At 46.6% G+C, this 21,319-nt stretch overlaps 1 protein-coding gene across 2 annotated transcripts in view; it reads right to left on the bottom strand.

Annotated features, from left to right (window-relative positions):
• The window catches only part of ADAMTS13 (ADAM metallopeptidase with thrombospondin type 1 motif 13), a 447,185-nt gene that overhangs the window by 265,843 nt on the left and 160,023 nt on the right, over positions 1-21,319 (bottom strand). The window contains exons 10-11 of one of the 2 annotated variants that reach the window (XM_069609349.1): positions 4,201-4,354; positions 1,947-2,051 (exon numbers count right to left, since the gene is read on the bottom strand). In XM_069609349.1, the coding sequence (XP_069465450.1) occupies positions 1,947-2,051; positions 4,201-4,354 (259 nt within the window). The remainder of the gene's footprint in view (positions 1-1,946; positions 2,052-4,200; positions 4,355-21,319) is intronic. The other variant, XM_069609350.1, reaches the window with a different exon arrangement.

The raw sequence follows: 21,319 nt of genomic DNA, 5'->3' as shown, positions 1-21,319 counted from the left end.
TATAGTTGTGCGGCGTGCTGTTTCCCGTTCCGGCCACATGCTTTTACTTCCGTTTCCGTATATTTACGGTGCCCGTAATTTGCGGTGCCCGCTCGTTACGGTGACCGCTCATTACGGTGACCGCTAAGATGGGTGGCGGTATTGCACCTGGTGCAGCGTACGGCGGCGGTAAGGGCCGTTTTGGGGTCATTTCCGCCATCGCAGCCTTTCGGATTCCGCCATGGCGTAATGCTCGTGCCCGATGGGTCGTAATTAGCCGCACTTTGCTCCTTCGTGCAATGGCGGAAACGCTATTTACGCTGTTGCGGTCCGGTCAGTCACTTTCCGCCAGGGTCGTAATGAGGCCCAGTGGCTGATTTGAACGCAGCCTAAAACCGAGGCATACAGACCCTTTTTGTTTGAAGAAATGTGATCCTATTTTCTCAGCTCTGGTGTCTTTCGGTTGACTTGTAATGGAGGATCAAATTCGCGTTCGTGTTTTGACCCATATCTGGAAAATGCTCAATGGGACGCCTTACTTCATTGGTATGTTCCAGTTGAATGGTACCAACCTGGTCCGTCACTGCGGCCAAGTTTAGCGGCTACATTAAAAGGACACAGATTTAAGGAAGTGCAAATGGGTGGGAAATTGCTCAGGCTGCAGGGGGACTGTCTTTGCACTGCCTCACAAAGAGCATCATAAAGAGTACATTGTTAACTCATTTCTGAAATAATTCGAAACATTACTCCTCGAGCTATTGTTTAGTAGTCTTGCTATTATTCTGGAGTGGTTTTTATTGTCCTATTGAATTGTAGTTTATGTTTTGTGCTGTTGCTGTTTCATTTTATGTTAAATACTGTATTGTCATGTCTGTTTTTGTTGGAAACAATCTATTCTGGTATATACCTGCTCTAAACCAATCGGATTTACTTTGTACTGTGGAGAGAGTGAAGAAGGGTGTATCTTTGTAGCTGCACAACGTGTGCAGATTCACCTGCCCAGCCAGTGCCGGACATTTTCTGCGTGGCCCAGAATGCGCTGGATTGGGAAAGAGGTACTCTAGCGTTGCATGAAATGAAAAATATACCAGCTGCACACAAAATAGATGAAACGTTGTTGAACACATTGCACACCATGCAAGCAAACTACATCTCATCTCAGGTAAGCTGCCTTTTTGTAAGTGTTTTAAAAAAGAAATCTAACAATATTATGTTTACAGGGGCATGGGGGCTGTGGCCTATACCGGTTTGGGTTGGGGTTGGGGGTACCTTGTGTCAGTCACAAGTTGGCAAGACATCCCCTTTGTCCCCTCCAGAAGTTTTGGGTCTTGTATGCCTGGGTCGGACAATCTATAACCGATTAAAAAGAAGTTTTTTAAGAAGCTGGTGTCTCTGATAGGCCATGAGAAAGGAGACGCTAAAATCAGTCAACAAGTAAAACTACCTTATAGTTATTCAGTCCAGTATTTGCTCATCTGTGTCCCAGAATGCAAGTGGTTGCTATTACCGGCTCACTTGCAGTGCTGAGAAACCATAAAATGGCTAGCACTGCGCTACGTAAAACCCACCCATCATAACATTTTGCACTCAAGTTTCGGAAACAAACACCATTGGACCTCATTACGAGTTTTCCGGTAAAAACCTGCCAGACCACTAATGGTGGTTTGACGGCGGTAGTCACCATTCATGGATCCATACAAGTTCATTGGGGTTTTGGAGCGCTTACCACCTGCGGTAATACCTACATTTTTTGCAGGTAAATTGCAGGAAAAACCTCTAGTCAAGTGCAACTTTACCTCCAAAGTCAGAATGTGCCAGTACCGTAGAAGCAGCGGTACATCCGTGACTGCCTCTTTTTTTTTTCCACACTGGCGTAATGCTGAGGCGGCCCCGTTTTAAAGAATCCCTGAAAGGCATCAGCGGCATAGACGTATAACCATCCCTGAGGGATTCCTCCAGGCATGTACCTTGTCAGAGCCGCATTCTGTCCCATCCAGTAGAGGCACGAGGAGCCGGGTGCAGCTGGTCTGATCCTGGGCGTTGGTGTGGCAGGACAGCACTCTGCACATGTCCTACAAGGCAGAGAAGGCAGCTGGAATCAGTCAGGGTTCATTGCTAGCACACTCATATAGCTAACTTTAGAGAAATGCCCCAAATCACACCGAGTGTCTAAGGGGGAGCTGTGCACTCAGGCTGTTGTGCATTCTTCATGTAAACCCACCATATGGCCACACTCATCCCTTATCTCCCAGGGCAAACCCATACATGCTGGAGCAGGGTCTTCAGACCCCCTTCTAGCTGGTTTTATGTGATTTTACTAAAGGTAAAAACAGAGTGGTACATTTCAGAGTGAATTGCTGTTTTTTATTTGGGGGTCCCCCTCCTATTTGGGAGGGTCCCCCTCCCAAGCCCCCCATTTTTCTATCCTTGTAACCCCACCCCAACCCCATCCCCACCCATTTTAACCCCTTACCCCACTACCATATATATATTCAATTAACATGTTCTGTACTTTTTCAGTATTTTAGCTCTCGGTGAAACTTACCACTGTCTTATTTTCGGTAAAATGACTGGATACCATTCTAGCCATAATCCATTAGGTGTGGATAGTAAACAGTAACATCAAGACAGGTTTTTATGATGTTCCCAATAACTATGTATGAGTAAAAAACACCTACAATGAATGTCCAGGTACATTATTTGCATATTCTTCTGGTCATTGTCTACTGGATGCCCTCTACAATGTACCCCTGCTCTGCACGGATCTACGTGAAATGACTGAATCCAAAAGTCTGAGTCCCAAAGTCAGTTTTTTTTTATTTCCCATTTGTATTGAGCTTCAGACTTTTTGCCCTCTGTAATTTCATACAATACCGTTCTGTACCGCATGCTAAGAATATGTGAGGGAAGCTCTGTAGGGGGCTTCTCTTTGCCACCCCTTTTTTAAAAGATGCCTAATATATCAACATCACTGTGACTCACAGTATTGATACAGAAGCTGGAAGTACAACGATTGGGGGGAAAAGAAAGAATGAAAGAAAGAAGCAAAGAAAGAACAAAAAGAAACAATGAAAGAATGAAGAGGAAAGAAAGAGAAAGAAAGAAAACAAAGAGAAAGAAAGAAAAAATGAAATAAAAGAAAGAAAGACTGCACAAACAGAAAAATTAAACAAAAGGAAGCATCGAAGAGCAAAAAGAAACAATGAAAGAAAAGGAAAGAATGGAATAACAAAAAGATAGAAAGAATGGTAGAACAAAAAGAAAGAATTGGTTTTATATAGCGCTTTAATCTAAATCTAAAGAATGAAATAGGAAGAGGAAAGAATGAAGAAGAGGAAAAGAAAGAATTGAAGAAGAGGAAATAAAGAAAAGACTAAAAGAAAGAAAGAAACAAACAAAGAAAATAAAAATCAAAAGAAAGAAAAGAAAGACATGGGAGTAGGACAGGAGGGAGAGGGGGAGAGATAAAAGAAGAGTTCGAACAATAAACATAATTCGGACAGGATAAAAGAGAGCATATATTTGAAATGATCTCTCTTTCAGCATATCTCTTGGATGAGATAATCATTGTTGCAGGCCTAAACTCCACGCCACAGGCCACTTTCTGTCTGGAGTCGTACATCAGCTTCAGGGGAGCCCCAGATGCAGGCATTGGGTGTTAATCAGGCCCTATCAGAATCATCGGATAGCACGTGCCATCCTCTTTTAGGGGCTGATAGTAAATAGTTAAACATAGCTTGGATTTCTTGATTTCCATAATAATTATGTACGAGAAAAATAATATCAGTGCAGATTATGTACAAAATCAAGCACAATATTCCAAAAGCCTACCTCCTTGCCTCCGAGTTACCCTCTTAATTTACCTCTCCTCTGCCTCTTTCCCTCGCCTCTAACCTGCCTCTGTCCCTCCCTTTCTCAGCCTCCATGCTAGCGCTTCACCCATCATGGTCACATCCCGAGCACAGCTGGCTGTACCACCTACCTGCACTTAAACATGTCTAATGTCGGTTGTCCTTAATCTATGTATGTCCACCCACGTATTGTCCCTGGTGACTGTTCCATTTAATCCCCTCTGCAACCGGGTCAGAATGTCACTTGAACTGCTCTGCATTGTAATAAGCTCCCAGCTCCCCATCAAATCTGATTTCGTATCTATTGTACATTCTTTTGTGATCAAAAGAGCATTGTTCCTTCCTTTACATAAATAAAATAATAACATACCAAGTCATTCTTGGCGAAGGTGCAGGCCATGGCTGCGCTGCCGAAGGCAATTCTGCATTGATCGTCTGCTCCATAAAAGAGTCCAGGCTTCCAGCCAGAGATGCTGGCCTCCAGGTCTGGCAAGTCGTCCACACAGCTCACCTCTCCACTGCTGCTGGGGGCAAGCACAATGCAGAACCATGTATGGATTAAACACACTGCAGTACATGTCACAACAAACTCAGAGCTCAACAGCTGCCTTGTGTGAAAGTGGCGGCACAATGCACTGCCAGAATATGACCCAAAACAATGGGAAATCCCTTGCATGATGTACAACCAGGGGTACACTGGCCTACAGGGAACTTGTAACCATCGTAACCTATTTTATTTCCAAATCTTCTCACTGGAAAAGGAGTGGGCTTGCTGAAAATGTGTAATTTGAAGCCAATTTGAACATTATTTCCAAGGCCTCTTTTGGTTCCCAGTCCACCCCTGTATGCAACCTCATTTACACACAGCACAGCAGCCTGCAATTGCGAACAGCAATGCAGCATAAAGTATTGATGCAAAACATCTCTCAAACCCAAGGTGCAACAGGCTCTATGCATCCAACAGATTAAGGCAATACGCAGCATTCGGCACCTCACCAATGCACTGATCCCAGTAAAGCACGACAACGTGGCTATTGTTTCAACATGAACAATGCTCTCTGTTTTCTCACTGCTGTTACGGCTCACAAGGGCTGGTTAGTAGTCAGTGAAGCTATATGTGTTGGTACTTCCTGCTGGTGCATATATTTAAGTTTTTAAACAAAGTTCTAGGAGAACCTCTACTGAGAACAAACATGGCCAAATAACAAGTACAATGGGTAGGTCCTCACTTGGGAGGATCTAAAACCACATTTATTAGCTCACTGTACCATTCAAAGAGGAGAAATATCCATTTAGATAGCATTCGGTCCCACCGACCTGGGCAGCCCAGCACCAAAATTTTAGGCAATTCTCTTCTGAACAAGAGTACCAACAGCAACCCCAGACACGTGTTTCGGCCTAGTCGGGCCTCATCAGTGAGGTGAGGCTGTGCATCTCTAAGCACAGTGAGCAAGGGGTCAATGTCTGGATTACCCTGAGTAGCTTAGGCTGAAACCCCAAGTCCCTACACATTTAAACAAAGGTCTGGGAGCCTGTCTACCTAGAGCCAAAACGTGGTTGTATACCCCCCGGAGTGGAAGAAATTCCATAGAGCAGGTTATTTGAACCATGTTCGTACTCAGTAAAGGGGCTCCAACACTCTTGTACAGCATCTATTTAAGTGTTGAAGTTACCACACTAGCAATAAAAGGCTGTGATGTTATGTGCCAGTGTCATCACAGTGGCCATTGTGTCAGGCGGCATCCCTGCTCACTTGTTTTTTGTAGGAGAGGCATGGTGTCACAAGTATGACACTGACACAATAGGTACACGTTGTAAAACCTTTATTGAAGTTCTGGGGTTGGAAAAACTCCTACTTTGCCCTATAACTAAGATGAGAGTAGTCTCGATCATCAAAACAAAAAACAAAACCGTCCTAGTGGAGGCCATCAAATCAAAATGGCCTATGATAAAAAACCTAATGCCTGCCCTACCTCTTGTACGAAAAGTAAATAAAGGAGAAAGGTATGCAAAGGAAAAATCAGTGTCCAAAAGAATAAAGGTGATGAACAAGTTCTCCTCCTCATGTTAGACCACACGAAGTAAGGTGGTCCCTGTAGGCAGGATGACACACTTTGGCTCGGGTTTCCAACACAATAGTTCCAAAACATGGATCGAGGTCCGCCTGGCCTTCCACGTTAAAGTCTCTGGCATCAGACCACCAAATAATGTTTCAACAAGAGGTTCACGTAGGCCCCCCTCTGTCAGGCTCAGAACTCTTGAAAACACAGTTAACGTGCGTCCCCCTCTGTCGGGCTCAGACCTTTCGCAACAAAGTTCAACAAATCTTGCAAAGACTCCCTTTCCCAAGCTTATTATACTTTGGGTCTCTCTCAGCCAGGTTCAGACCACTTTCGGATGTCGAAGACTTTCGAATGTGTGTGGCTTTCTTTACAGACCTCTGCAGGACCACTTCGACTTAAAGTTCAAGGTTCAACTTTCATTCGCCCATTCTCTAGGGGTTAATTTTGCTTACTTCGCTTTGCAGTTCATTTGCTTTATTGTTACAAACAATGTACCTTTCACAGAGACTTTTGAGTGAACTATTTCCTTTCGCCGGACCACTCCGTTAATCAGTATCGGTGATTTTCGCAGCTGTCCTTACTTTAAAATCTCATCCACATGCGTGCAGCCTTCACTTGTGATATAATGTTGCCACTTCAAACTTTCTTTAACACACACCGGTCTCTCAGGTCGCTTGCACCGGCTGTGTGCGTTTCTTTCTTGGTTTTATGATTTCCAATTCACGAGTCAAGGTTAGTACCACAGGCTTAGCCTCGCCTCCCCAACTCTGCCGTTCACCCGGGAGGGTTGCTGGCATCCTTGGAACACAATGCAGCCTCCTGATGCGGGATCTGGCCTTCGCAAGAATTCCGCTGCCTGTCGGAGGCAACAACCTCCAGTAGGGAACTCTTGGGGTTTTTGACCCGCTGTTCTCGTCCCTTGGTCTGTCGCTCTGCTCCAGTAGGTTTCCCTTCACCCCAGAAGTTCTGCTCATACTCGTGTTCCGCCTTGCACAGAGTGTGTCTTTAGGTTTTGCCTTTTATCCGTGTGAGGATAGCTAACTGGTATTAGGTGTATGCACTTAAAATCAAGTGCCTGACTTTGCCTGACCCGATTAATGGGACATGTCCGGTACGATGTATGAGAGTTAGTCTTGTTACTCTCAGTACTCTCAGTCACCCTCTTCCTCTGCCCAGTGTTTGAGTAAAAAGGGGGGGGGAAGCAGTGCTGGGATCTCAGAGAATCCTAAAAAATAGGACAGATTAGATGAACAAAAATGAGGAGAATACCGCATCTCACCATCAGCTTCCTCACCCCCCTCCCCGAAGAACCCTCACCCAGGTAATCCTCCCGCACTGGTCCACCCCCAGGGTCTGGATCCAAAGGCGAGGCTGTGGCCTGGCCACCTGAGAGAGATATCCCCGGGGACTAGCGGGTGTGACATCCTCTGGTTTTTCACAGTTTGCAGCCTCGTGTTGCGTGGCATTGGGGGGTCATGATGGCTGGAGCCTTCCAAGGCATCATGTCTCTGCATATTTCCAGTGTTTTAAGTGGGAGGAGGATTCTGCAGAAGTGGGGGGTTAATTTAGGGTGTATGGCCTGAGTGCAGAAGGATGGAGGGAGAGAGGAGGCGGATTGCTTGGCAGTGGGAGCCAAGCAGGAGAGACGGGGCACACTGTTTTCATTGCTTTTGGTGTTCTCCTCTCCTTTTGTTTCTTAATAACTGGCTCTGTCCCCAGGGATCGGAATCTGTGATTAAAAATCGTAAGGAGAGAGGTGCGCACCAAAAGCAATGATGACAGTGCTCCATGTCTCTCCCTTTGTTTCTTCAGAAGAGGCTCCAACCCCCTCAGGCAGCCGCTTAACTCCACATAGCCACATGGTTTAAGAGCAGTCTGTGGGATCAGCGCCTCTGATTAAGAAACAAAAGGAGATGTAGAGCACTGTTTCCATACTTTTGGTGCTCCTGTTTTCTTATCAGAAGTTCTGACCCCCCCCCCCCGCAGGCAGCCCTTTAACCATGCGGCTCTGTGGAGTGAAAGTGCTGCCTCAGGGGGTTGGCATAGTCAGGGGAGTCTGTCAGAGCCCGGCTCGGGGCACTTTTTTGAGATTACCAGCGCTCCGCCACCAGCTAGCCCATATCCACTTAAAGCCCTACGTACTTCCTTCCTGTAAAGCTCTGATTACTTACTGGTAATCTTCATCACTCCTAGCCCTACTCTTCCGCAACACAGTACTTGTTAGTCCTTCTCCCTCATAGCACCTTAAAGCACCCACACTGCCCCATAATCGTCCTGTCTATATCAAAGGCACCAGGGCGATTTTACCACGGGGAGGCGAGGTGGGTGTCAGTACTGTGACAAGCAAGAGTAGGACCAGGAGTAATAAAGATTACTAGTAAATAATAGGTGCATTACCTCCACCTCCCTCTTCCTCGTCACAGTACTTACTCTATGAAAAATATCAAAGTTTCGACAGTCAGACCGGCATGTACTTGGATTACAACGGAACAGTGGGAGCACTGGCCATTCTATGAAGCGTCACATGCAATCCCCCCAGGCCATAAGGAGAGTAAAGGATAGCCCCAGAGAGACCATTGGAGAGGGGGAAAAACAGAGGTATTAGAGACACGTATCCAGGTCACTCGGTAGAATTACTGCATTGAATCCATGGCCCACTATTTGGCCCAGACTGGAGGAAAACCTGTCTCACTCCATCCTTTCACCACCGAAATCATAGAGGAAGGGGAGCATACACCCCTCACCTAAGACCATGGCCAGCAACTGGAGAAGGGCCGGAGGCGGAACCCAGACAGTACTCAAGCCCACCTCCAAGGTCTTCAAAGAAACCCACAATGATACTCAGGGAGCCACCCTGCTAAGGCTGCCATGGCCAACAAAGGAGGCCAGCCCGGAAGAGGAATGATGCGCAGCCGGTACATGACAGGAAGCAGTGTGTACCAAAGCCTGGGGACCGCTGAGGACGATGAAAGTGGGAATACCGCACCTGCACCAGCCTGTGCACATTTCCTGCTGTGTGCCTCCAACAACACACATAGGTCAGGGGGTACAAGGGACTCCATGAAGCGGTAACACGGCTCACCCAAACCAAAATCTCAGCCCAAGCAAGTTATCGCAACAAAAACTACTACCGTGGGGGTTTGAGGAACATGGACAAAGGGCCAGACACTGACCCAATCTGCAGGCTTTGTGACCTCAAAGAAGCAAGATACAGTAGCCAACAATAAGGGGCTGTCCTTCCAAACTCTGTGGTGCTGTGCAGGCGGTCACAATGCTCAGAGAGACCTGGAATCCCCGTACCCCCTTCCTTTCCTGAAGTCATGCAGAAAAGGTTCCGTCTCACTAGTCCAGCTCACGTCCACCTTACAGCGCACAGAAGCCACGAACCGCTATCCAGTCTCTGCCTCCTGCCGTAGAGCTGGGATTACAGACATGCACCATCCTTCAGCTGAAGCCAAAACCTTTCACCCCCTTTCCAAAAGGGCTGTAGTCTTGTAGCAATGTCGTCCCCGCAGCCCTCACTTGAGAGGCAGGGATAAAACACTTAACCTACCATTTAATCTGGGACTATTCTCATCTTTACTAACTCCAAAGAAGTAAGGTAACAATTTGAACCTTCAGTCCAGACTCCAGTGTGGGGACTGATTTCCCGTCTCTGGCACATCTAGCTCACTGACTGCTCTAACCAATGAGCTGTGCAGGTTCCAACAACATCAACCAAAGAGTGACTTATATAGAAACTAAATCCGAATGTAATTTGTAAAAATGTTTTTCACTGAAAACAAGACCTGTATTCAACATACTCGCTTGTCACATTTTTTCTTTTTCCTTTCTAAAATATTAATTGTTTGATGCCAACATAATCTGTTTGAAAGTCAGATTCCTGCAAGAAGTAAAAGGTAACACAAAAACAGCCTTGGAAACGCCCCACCTGAATTTGAGTCATTTCAACTGGAGGTTACCATTGGTTAAGATGTTTTTTCGGAATCAACCCTGGAGGGGAATCAGAGATTCCCGGCAGGATAGCTCAGCGGCAGCGTGTTCGCATTGGAAGCAAGACGACACAAAGCAACACAGGTTGTCTCAAAGATTACAATCATGCAACTAAAAAAAAAAAATAACAATTCCTGTAACAGCGCCTCGATGCCCGCAGGCTGTGTGAGCGCTTTAAAAATGCAAAAATAAATAAATAAATAGAGAGACCAACCTGCCTCGGTGGAAGGAAACCTAGCCAATCACATTTAAGGTAGGGAGCAGTGCAAGGTTTAGACTCAGGAGGGGTGTGTGAGTGGTCTAGGGTTACAATGGGTCTCATTACGAGTCCGGCGGTTACCATTCCGCCTCTGTTATTCCTGGAATTACCGGGGCATTACAACCCTGGTGTCCCGGGAACTCCGGAGGCGGAATGGTGTAGATCATGGAAACACCGGCAACATCTCGTGATGGTGCCGGTGTTTCCTCGTCCGCGTGCAGGCGGGCGGTGGTAAACCCGCCAGGTCAGACCTGGCGGGAACGCCACCTCCCGCCTGCAGGACTCGGGATCGGGCGGTCCAGAATTAACAGTGGCGGCGGGTTTACCGCCTCTGTTATTTCCGGACCGTCCGACCTGTAATGAGGCACAATGTATTCACACAGAGCACTCCAATCATTCCATTTAGACAGAGAAGTATAAAAATATAAAGAAATGTATTAGGCCTTAGGGCGCACTCTCAACATATGAAAAAAAAACTTCAGATAAGTATTGTTACTAAAAACTAATATCAAAATATTTGTTTTCATTTTTTTATTTTATTGTTTAAAATGCGGACCTAGTTCGAGAGCAGCAGAGCACTGCACAGAGTGTGGGTACCTGGCATCTTTTAACAGCAGCGCAGTACCCTGAGGTCTGTGCGGCCATTGGAATTAGTCCTTGGTCAGGTGGTGTTAAAAGAGCCATGTTTTGAGAGATTTACGAAATTGGAGAATTGTGGAAGCATTCCGAGCCAACACCGGGATAGAGTTCCAGAGCGTGGGTGCATGACAAGAGAATGATTGTTTGCGGGTCCTCTCTTTGCGGATGAGTTCTGATTCAAGCCGGTTGGTCGATTTGCTCCACAAGGAGCATGTACCAGATATGTGGAGCTTAGCCGTCAGGTAAGCTGGTATGCTGTTCGTGACTGCTTTGTAGATACATGGTCCTTGAAGAGTATTCTGGCTTCAAGTGGAAGCCAATGTAGTTTGCATAGGATGGGTTTATTCGATCAAATTTCCGTGCTCCCGTAATAACACGTGCTGCAGCATGGTGCAGTGCTTTTAGGGGAACCGAGTGAGCAGCTTGGAGCCCTGTCAGGAGAGCATTTCCCCCATCGATGTGCGACACCACAAGGACTTGCACGACAGTCCGGAAGTCCTGCAATAGGATGAAGGGTTTGATTTTTTGAAGGGTAGAAATTCAGAGCCAAAATACATATACATTCACAATTGGGTTCCAGCCATTTGAAACTGTTAATCAACAGCATAATCAGAAGCAATACTTCCAATAGCTGTGAGTTGTAAAACAACAAAGGAGCTAGAAAAACAGCAGATTAAAAACCAGTAAACACAGGTAAGTAATCAAGTAGAAGTGTAAGGTAAAAACACATATGAGCAATGCTAGAATTAGATCCCTATCCGTACTTAGTCCCATCCTGATATGAAATGAGACCTAGTGCCCAACAGTGACCAGTTCCATGAGTCTATACTATTCAGGTAGGTTTACCATTGGATTTGACTAATGCCAGTGGTTATGGTTAAGAGTTGCAGAATTCAGGAAAAGTTCAGGAAAGAGGTTCTACCAGTCCTAGTGTACTAGGGCATGCCCAGGGGGGATCCTTGACCAGACCACCCCCAATCATTGCAAGGCAAGGGAGCGATAGGAACAGGCCTTTACACCCATCTCACCCTATGGAGGGAGCAGGAATAGCTAGTATAATTTAACCTCCTTACTCTAATTCTTCCAGGGACCACTCCAGGGGTTCCCAGATCTGCTAAGCCCTCTTATGTCTGTGATGTGTCCAGTCAAGAGAGGCAAAACAAAAGCGGATGGCTGGAAGGTTTGGAATTAATCTTAACCTCTGGCAGAGCTCTGGGCAACCCTCCAAACTATCATTCTATAGCCTCCTGCCAAGCCCTTACAGAAAGAAGAAAGACCAAATGCAAAGCATGCATGGTCCCACCCTGAGAGGTGCAGTCCAGCCCGAATTGCTATGTCCCATCCCTTCTGCACAAGACCACAAGCATCCCCAGACATGTTTCGGCCTCATTGGGCGTCATCAATGAGGAGAAGCTTGAGTCTCTAGGCCCAGCAAGCTTGTGACTCACATCTGGGCATATCCGTCCCACTCAGGGTGACATAGATAAAACAAAAGGTGATGGTTGGAAGGTTTAGAATTAATCTTAACCTCTGGCACAGCTCTTGGCAACCCTCCAAACCATCGTCCTTTAGCTTGCCAAGCCATTACAGAAAGTGACAGCCCGAACTGCTAGGTGGCAGTGCCTGACTGATTTGCTTATGGCTGGACCCCTTTTGCAATGGCGCAGACAGGCTGAAAACAGTGGTGTGGAAGGTTACACAGAGCGGTGCAAGTGGTTCAGATTTATTCAAAACCTTCCACCCATCACTCTGTTGGTTAGAGTGTGTCTCTAAGTGAGAGAGGGTATGCCCAGATGTGGGCCCCTTGCTATCTGCGCCATAGGGAACTGCACCTCATTGTTGAGGCCCAAAAAGGCCAAACATGTCTGAGGTTGCTTGTGTTTCCATGCGGAGGGGACCTGGCCTGGCAGTTCGGGCTTCTCCCATTGGTGGCAGTACCTGACTAATTTTCATACGGCTGGACCCCTTTTGTAATGGCAGTGGTCCAGATTTATTCAAAACCTTCCACCCATTACTTTTTTGGTTCCAGTCCGAGGGAGGACCAGGGACTGCAGGTGCAGAGGACAGTTTTAGCATCAGGACTGGGCTCGGCTAGTAAACAGTTCCGGCTCTGAAGACAGGGTTCTGAAGACTGGACAGTTGGACACCCCTGGCATGGAGCAATGCAGTATTCCATGGGACAGATGACCTCGGGAGAACTCCAGGGCATGAAGAAAGAGTAAACAAAGGTAGGTAATGGTTAAGGTAGGTACATTCACTCAATCCCAGTCACTATGAAAGGCATAGGAAGGGCTCCTTGACCAGTCCTCCACTGACCAAAGTCAGGAAAAAGTGATTTATGGACAGGACCTATAGAGAACAAGGGGGGACAGAAACATGTATGTTAACTTAGCCCCTGACTCTTATTTCTCCAGAGACCACTACTGAGGTTCTGGATTCTATTGGGGTCACAGACCTCTGAGCTTGGTCCCATCGATGAATGCCCAGGGATGGTTGGTGTAGAGGTTATTGTTGGGCGCAAGATTGAGTTTCTATCAGTCATGGTGCTTAGGAATCGGTTCCAGATACCCTCCAGCAGCACACCCAAATGGTATTGTATTGTATTGTATTGTATGGCTAATTGTTAGGCGCAAACAAGACCGGTAAGGGCATCAAGGTGCTGGGGAGAAGCAAGAGTACTGTAGCATGGAGTACTCAGAGCAGAAAAGTTTTTAGACGCTTACGAAAGGAAAGAAATTGCGGAATGGTATGGTTTTCAGCCGGAAGGGCGTTCCACGTGGTAGGAGCGAGCACAGAAAAAGATCGCCCTCCGGCCCGGGCCCAGAGAGATTGTGGAATGCAGAGCAGAGAGAGTTAGGCGAGCAAAGAGCTCTGCAGGGTCTATAAGTAGTCCATTTGGATTGTAGAAACTCCGCCCCACCTTTGTGAGTAGCTCGATGAACAAGACAGAGAGCCTTAAATATGGTGCAGCTTCTTACAGGGAGCCAATGAAGTTGCAGATGAGTTCCTGAGAGTGAGCCAGTGTGGGCGCATTCAGAGCAAGACGGGCTGCGGTTCTGAAGAATCTGTAAACAGTGAATTAGAAACTCGGATTGACCAAGGTAGATCCCATTGCAATAATCAATGGACCCCATAATAGAGGCTGTGACAATTTTAGGTCTCGAAGCAGTGGGGAGAAACGGAGAACCTTTTTCAATATTTTAAGTTTGGCGAACCCAGTTTGACAGATTGTCGACACTTGAGCAGATCTGGATCCCAAGGACATTATTTTAATGCCAAGGCTCTTTACTACCGTTTAAGGTTCAGGGCAAGAGCCAAAGCAGGAAGGCCAGTAGTCAGAGGTCCAAGAGGAACTGGAGAAGCCGGAGCCAACCAGCAGTACCTCAACTTTGTCACCATTAAGCTTTAGCCAATTACTAGACATCCATTCAGAAACTGCTGAGAGACAGTTCTTTAGCTTGTGTGGAGGCTCAGTAGGAGACGCATGAAGGCGAAACAAGTTTTGTGTGTAATCGGCATAAGAAAGAAATGGAATGCCGTGACTAGAAATCAATTTAGCAAGAGCCAACATGTATAAATTGAACATAAGAGGCGAGAGAGCCGTGACCTGTGGGACTCCATCGTCCAAGGTAATAGGAGAGGACGTAAAGGGGGGCAGAGAAACAGTCTGGGTGCGGCTCTAAGGAAAGGATGAAAACCATTTCAGAGGAGTACCAGAAATTCCTGCTTCCAGAAGACATTGGAGAATTGTGAAGTGATGATTAACAGTATCAATGGGGACAGCGACACCTCCGTGGTCCTGAAGTAAAGCAATGTCGTCAAGAAGAGAAACCAGGTCAGATTCAGTGCCCATGCCTGAAAAGGGTGAAGAAGGTGATTAGCCCCAAGAAAGTCAGAGAGTTGTGGTGTGGCAATGGACTCGAGCAGCTTCATGACCACCAGAAGAAGGGAAATGGGACGATAGTTTTCCACCGCAGCAGGGTCGAGGTGAGACTTCTTTAATAGAGGAGAAGCCACAGCGTGTTTAAGTGTGTCTGGGATTTAGCCTGTTGAAAAGGAATGCTGAAGAGCTGAGGTGAAAAAAGGGACAAGTCTATGAGAAAGATTTTGCAAAGTGCGAAGTGGAATAGGATCCATGTGGGGGATGCAGATTTGAGCTTAAGAAGAGCAGTGGAAAATATGATATCCGTCACTGTAGTAAACTGAAAACTATTAGCAGTAGAAATAGTTGGAGGAGATAGAGAATTAGAGAATTAGAAGGAGAATCAAGAACCAGTCTGTCGGCACATATCTTCTCCCGAATTTTACAAATCTTTTCCTTGAAAAAAGCTCAATTCGGTCGCAGTGCGTTTGCATAGATAGAGTAGCCGGAGGGGGGCGCGTCAGGGTGGTGAGTTCCTTAGCCACATGAAACGATTTAGAGGAGCAGGCCGCATTCAAAATGCGATCAGCAAAATGTTGGGCTTTAGCCTTTTTTGTGGTGCTTTGATAAGTATTACGCGACTGAGCATACGCCAGTTTAGCTGGGGTGGTCTAGATTCCATCTGCATTCGGCTTGTCTACATCTCTGTTTCAATGCTCAAAGTTCAGGAGAGTACCAAGGAGCAGACTTTTTGGCATGATGGAAGACATGCAGAAAAGGTTCCGTCTCACTAGTCCAGCTCACGTCCACTTTACAGTGCACAGAAGCCACGAACCGCTATCCAGTCTCTGCCTCCTGCCGTAGAGCTGGGATTACAGACATGCACCATCCTTCAGCTGAAGCCAAAACCTTTCACCCCCTTTCCAAAAGGGCTGTAGTCTTGTAGCAATGTCGTCCCCGCAGCCCTCACTTGAGAGGCAGGGATAAAACACTTAACCTACCATTTCATCTGGGTCTATTCTCATCTTTACTAACTCCAAAGAAGTAAGGTAACAATTTGAACCTTCAGTCCAGACTCCAGTGTGGGGACTGATTTCCCGTCTCTGGCACATCTAGCTCACTGACTGCTCTAACCAATGAGCTGTGCAGGTTCCAACAACATCAACCAAAGAGTGACTTATATAGAAACTAAATCCAAATGTAATTTGTAAAAATGTTTTTCACTGAAAACAAGACCTGTATTCAACATACTCGCTCGTCACATTTTTTCTTTTTCCTTTCTAAAATATTAATTGTTTGATGCCAACATAATCTGTTTGAAAGTCAGATTCCTGCAAGAAGTAAAAGGTAACACAAAAACAGCCTTGGACACGCCCCACCTGAATTTGAGTCATTTCAACTGGAGGTTACCATTGGTTAAGATGTTTTTTCGGAATCAACCCTGGAGTGGAATCAGAGATTCCCGGCAGGATAGCTCAGCGGCAGCTTCTCATTGGAAGCAAGACGACACAAAGCAACACAGGTTGTCTCAAAGATTACAATTATGCAACTAAAAAAAAAAAAAAAACAATTCCTGTAACAGCGCCTCGATGCCCGCAGGCTGTGTGAGCGCTTTAAAAATGCAAAAATAAATAAATAAATAGAGAGACCAACCTGCCTCGGTGGAAGGAAACCTAGCCAATCACATTTAAGGTAGGGAGCAGTGCAAGGTTTAGACTCAGGAGGGGTGTGTGAGTGGTCTAGGGTTACAATGGGTCTCATTACGAGTCCGGCGGTAACCGAGGCGGTAAACCGCCTGGTTACCGCCGGACTCATATTACCATTCCGCCTCTGTGATTCCTGGAATTACCGGGGCATTACAACCCTGGTGTCCCGGGAACTCCGGAGGCGGAATGGTGTAGATCATGGAAACACCGGCAACATCTCGTGATGGTGCCGGTGTTTCCTCGTCCGCCTGCAGGCGGGCGGTGGTAAACCCGCCAGGTCAGACCTGGCGGGAACGCCACCTCCCGCCTGCAGGACTCGGGATCGGGCGGTCCAGAATTAACTGTGGCGGCGGGTTTACCGCCTCTGTTATTTCCGGACCGTCCGACCTGTAGTGAGGCCCAATGTATTCACACAGAGCACTGCAATCATTCCATTTAGACAGAGAAGTATAAAAATATAAAGAAATGTATTAGGCCTTAGGGCGCACTCTCAACATATGAAAAAAAAACTTCAGATAAGTATTGTTACTAAAAACTAATATCAAAATATTTGTTTTCATTTTTTTATTTTATTGTTTAAAATGCGGACCTAGTTCGAGAGCAGCAGAGCACTGCACAGAGTGTGGGTACCTGGCATCTTTTAACAGCAGCGCAGTACCCTGAGGTCTGTGCGGCCATTGGAATTAGTCCTTGGTCAGGTGGTGTTAAAAGAGCCATGTTTTGAGAGATTTACGAAATTGGAGAATTGTGGAAGCATTCCGAGCCAACACCGGGATAGAGTTCCAGAGCGTGGGTGCATGACAAGAGAATGATTGTTTGCGGGTCCTCTCTTTGCGGATGAGTTCTGATTCAAGCCCGTTGGTCGATTTGCTCCACAAGGAGCATGTACCAGATATGTGGAGCTTAGCCGTCAGGTAAGCTGGTATGCTGTTCGTGACTGCTTTGTAGATACATGGTCCTTGAAGAGTATTCTGGCTTCAAGTGGAAGCCAATGTAGTTTGCATAGGATGGGTTTATTCGATCAAATTTCCGTGCTCCCGTAATAACACGTGCTGCAGCATGGTGCACTGCTTTTAGGGGAACCGAGTGAGCAGCTTGGAGCCCTGTCAGGAGAGCATTTCCCCCATCGATGTGCGACACCACAAGGACTTGCACGACAGTCCGGAAGTCCTGCAATAGGATGAAGGGTTTGATTTTTTGAAGGGTAGAAATTCAGAGCCAAAATACATATACATTCACAATTGGGTTCCAGCCATTTGAAACTGTTAATCAACAGCATAATCAGAAGCAATACTTCCAATAGCTGTGAGTTGTAAAACAACAAAGGAGCTAGAAAAACAGCAGATTAAAAACCAGTAAACACAGGTAAGTAATCAAGTAGAAGTGTAAGGTAAAAACACATATGAGCAATGCTAGAATTAGATCCCTATCCGTACTTAGTCCCACCCTGATATGAAATGAGACCTAGTGCCCAACAGTGACCAGTTCCATGAGTCTATACTATTGAGGTAGGTTTACCATTGGATTTGACTAATGCCAGTGGATATGGTTAAGAGTTGCAGAATTCAGGAAAAGTTCAGGAAAGAGGTTCTACCAGTCCTAGCGCACTAGGGCATGCCCAGGGGGGATCCTTGACCAGACCACCCCCAATCATTGCAAGGCAAGGGAGCGATAGGAACAGGCCTTTACACCCATCTCACCCTATGGAAGGAGCAGGAATAGCTAGTATAATTTAACCTCCTTACTCTAATTCTTCCAGGGACCACTCCAGGGGTTCCCAGATCTGCTAAGCCCTCTTATTTCTGTGATGTGTCCAGTCAAGAGAGGCAAAACAAAAGCGGATGGCTGGAAGGTTTGGAATTAATCTTAACCTCTGGCACAGCTCTGGGCAACCCTCCAAACTATCATTCTATAGCCTCCTGCCAAGCCCTTACAGAAAGAAGAAAGACCAAATGCAAAGCATACATGGTCCCACCCTGAGAGGTGCAGTCCAGCCCGAATTGCTATGTCCCATCCCTTCTGCACAAGACCACAAGCATCCCCAAACATGTTTCTGCCTCATTGGGCGTCATCATTGAGGGGAAGCTTGAGTCTCTAGGGCCAGCAAGCTTGTGATTCACATCTGGGCATATCCGTCCCACTCAGGGTGACATAGATAAAACAAAAGGTGATGGTTGGAAGGTTTAGAATTAATCTTAACCTCTGGCACAGCTCTTGGCAACCCTCCAAACCATCGTCCTTTAGCTTGCCAAGCCATTACAGAAAGTTATAGCCCGAACTGCTAGGTGGCAGTGCCTGACTGATTTGCTTATGGCTGGACCCCTTTTGCAATGGCGCAGACAGGCTAAAAACAGTGGTGTGGAAGGTTACACAGAGCGGTGCAAGTGGTTCAGATTTATTCAAAACCTTCCACCCATCACTCTGTTGGTTAGAGTGTGTCTCTAAGTGAGAGAGGGTATGCCCAGATGTGGGCCCCTTGCTATCTGCGCCATAGGGAACCAAGCTGCACCTCATTGTTGAGGCCCAAAAAGGCCAAACATGTCTGAGGTTGCTTGTGTTTCCATGCGGAGGGGACCTGGCCTGGCAGTTTGGGCTTCTCCCATTGGTGGCAGTACCTGACTGATTTGTATACGGCTGGACCCCTTTTGTAATGGCAGTGGTCCAGATTTATTCAAAACCTTCCACCCATTACTTTTTTGGTTCCAGTCCGAGGGAGGGCCAGGGACTGCAGGTGCAGAGGACAGTTTTAGCATCAGGACTGGGCTCGGCTAGTAAACAGTTCCGGCTCTGAAGACAGGGTTCTGAAGACTGGACAGTTGGACACCCCTGGCATGGAGCGATGCAGTATTCCATGGGACAGATGACCTCGGGAGAACTCCAGGGCATGAAGAAAGAGTACACAAAGGTAGGTAATGGTTAAGGTAGGTACATTCACTCAATCCCAGTCACTATGAAAGGCATAGGAAGGGCTCCTTGACCAGTCCTCCATTGACCAAAGTCAGGAAAAAGTGATTTATGGACAGGACCTATAGAGAACAAGGGGGGACAGAAACATGTATGTTAACTTAGCCCCTGACTCTTATTTCTCCAGAGACCACTACTGAGGTTCTGGATTCTATTGGGGTCACAGACCTCTGAGCTTGGTCCCATCGGTGAATGCCCAGGGATGGTTGGTGTAGAGGTTATTGTTGGGCGCAAGATTGAGTTTCTATCAGTCATGGTGCTTAGGAATCGGTTCCAGATACCCTCCAGCAGCACACCCAAATGGTATTGTATTGTATTGTATTGTATGGCTAATTGTTAAGCGCAAACAAGACCGGTAAGGGCATCAAGGCGCTGGGGAGAAGCAAGAGTACTGTAGCACGGAGTACTCAGAGCAGAAAAGTTTTTAGACGCTTACGAAAGGAAAGAAATTGCGGAATGGTATGGTTCTCAGCCGGAAGGGCGTTCCACGTGGTAGGAGCGAGCACAGAAAAAGATCGCCCTCCGGCCCGGGCCCAGAGAGATCGTGGAATGCAGAGCAGAGAGAGTTAGGCGAGCGAAGAGCTCTGCAGGGTCTATAAGTAGTCCATTTGGATTGTAGAAACTCCGCCCCACCTTTGTGAGTAGCTCGATGAACAAGACAGAGAGCCTTAAACTTGGTGCAGCTTCTTACAGGGAGCCAATGAAGTTGCAGATGAGTTCCTGAGAGTGAGCCAGTGTGGGCGCATTCAGAGCAAGACGGGCTGCGGTTCTGAAGAATCTGTAAACAGTGAATTAGAAACTCGGATTGACCAAGGTAGATCCCATTGCAATAATCAATGGACCCCATAATAGAGGCTGTGACAATTTTAGGTCTTGAAGCAATGGGGAGAAACAGAGAACCTTTTTCAATATTTTAAGTTTGGCGAACCCAGTTTGACAGATTGTCGACACTTGAGCAGATCTGGATCCCGAGGACATTATTTTAATGCCAAGGCTCTTTACTACCGTTTAAGGTTCAGGGTAAGAGCCAAAGCAGGAAGGCCAGTAGTCGGAGGTCCAAGAGGAACTGGAGAAGCCGGAGCCAACCAGCAGTACCTCAACTTTGTCACCATTAAGCTTTAGCCAATTACTAGACATCCATTCAGAAACTGCTGAGAGACAGTTCTTTAGCTTGTGTGGAGGCTCAGTAGGAGACGCATGAAGGCGAAACAAGTTTTGTGTGTAATCGGCATAAGAAAGAAATGGAATGCCGTGACTAGAAATCAATTTAGCAAGAGCCAACATGTATAAATTGAACATAAGAGGCGAGAGAGCCGTGACCTGTGGGACTCCATCGACCAAGGTAATAGGAGAGGACGCAAAGGGGGGCAGAGAAACAGTCTGGGTGCGGCTCTAAGGAAAGGATGAAAACCATTTCAGAGGAGTACCAGAAATTCCTGCTTCCAGAAGACATTGGAGAATTGTGAAGTGATGATTAACAGTATCAATGGGGACAGCGACACCTCCGTGGTCCTGAAGTAAAGCAATGTCGTCAAGAAGAGAAACCAGGTCAGATTCAGTGCCCATGCCTGAAAAGGGTGAAGAAGGTGATTAGCCCCAAGAAAGTCAGAGAGTTGTGGTGTGGCAATGGACTCGAGCAGCTTCATGACCACCAGAAGAAGGGAAATGGGACGATAGTTTTCCACCGCAGCAGGGTCGAGGTGAGACTTCTTTAATAGAGGAGAAGCCACAGCGTGTTTAAGTGTGTCTGGGATATAGCCTGTTGAAAAGGAATGCTGAAGAGCTGAGGTGAAAAAAGGGACAAGTCTATGAGAAAGATTTTGCAAAGTGCGAAGTGGAATAGGATCCATGTGGGGGATGCAGATTTGAGCTTAAGAAGAGCAGTGGAAAATATGATATCCGTCACTGTAGTAAACTGAAAACTATTAGCAGTAGAAATAGTTGGAGGAGATAGAGAATTAGAGAATTAGAAGGAGAATCAAGAACCAGTCTGTCGGCACATA

This window comes from Ambystoma mexicanum, chromosome 8 (assembly GCF_040938575.1).
Source record: "Ambystoma mexicanum isolate Mex_15411 chromosome 8, UKY_AmexF1_1, whole genome shotgun sequence".
NCBI classification, from domain to species: Eukaryota; Metazoa; Chordata; class Amphibia; order Caudata; family Ambystomatidae; genus Ambystoma; species Ambystoma mexicanum.
The sequence above is the reverse complement of the archived record's forward strand: the minus strand, read 5'-3'. Positions and strand labels throughout refer to the sequence as shown.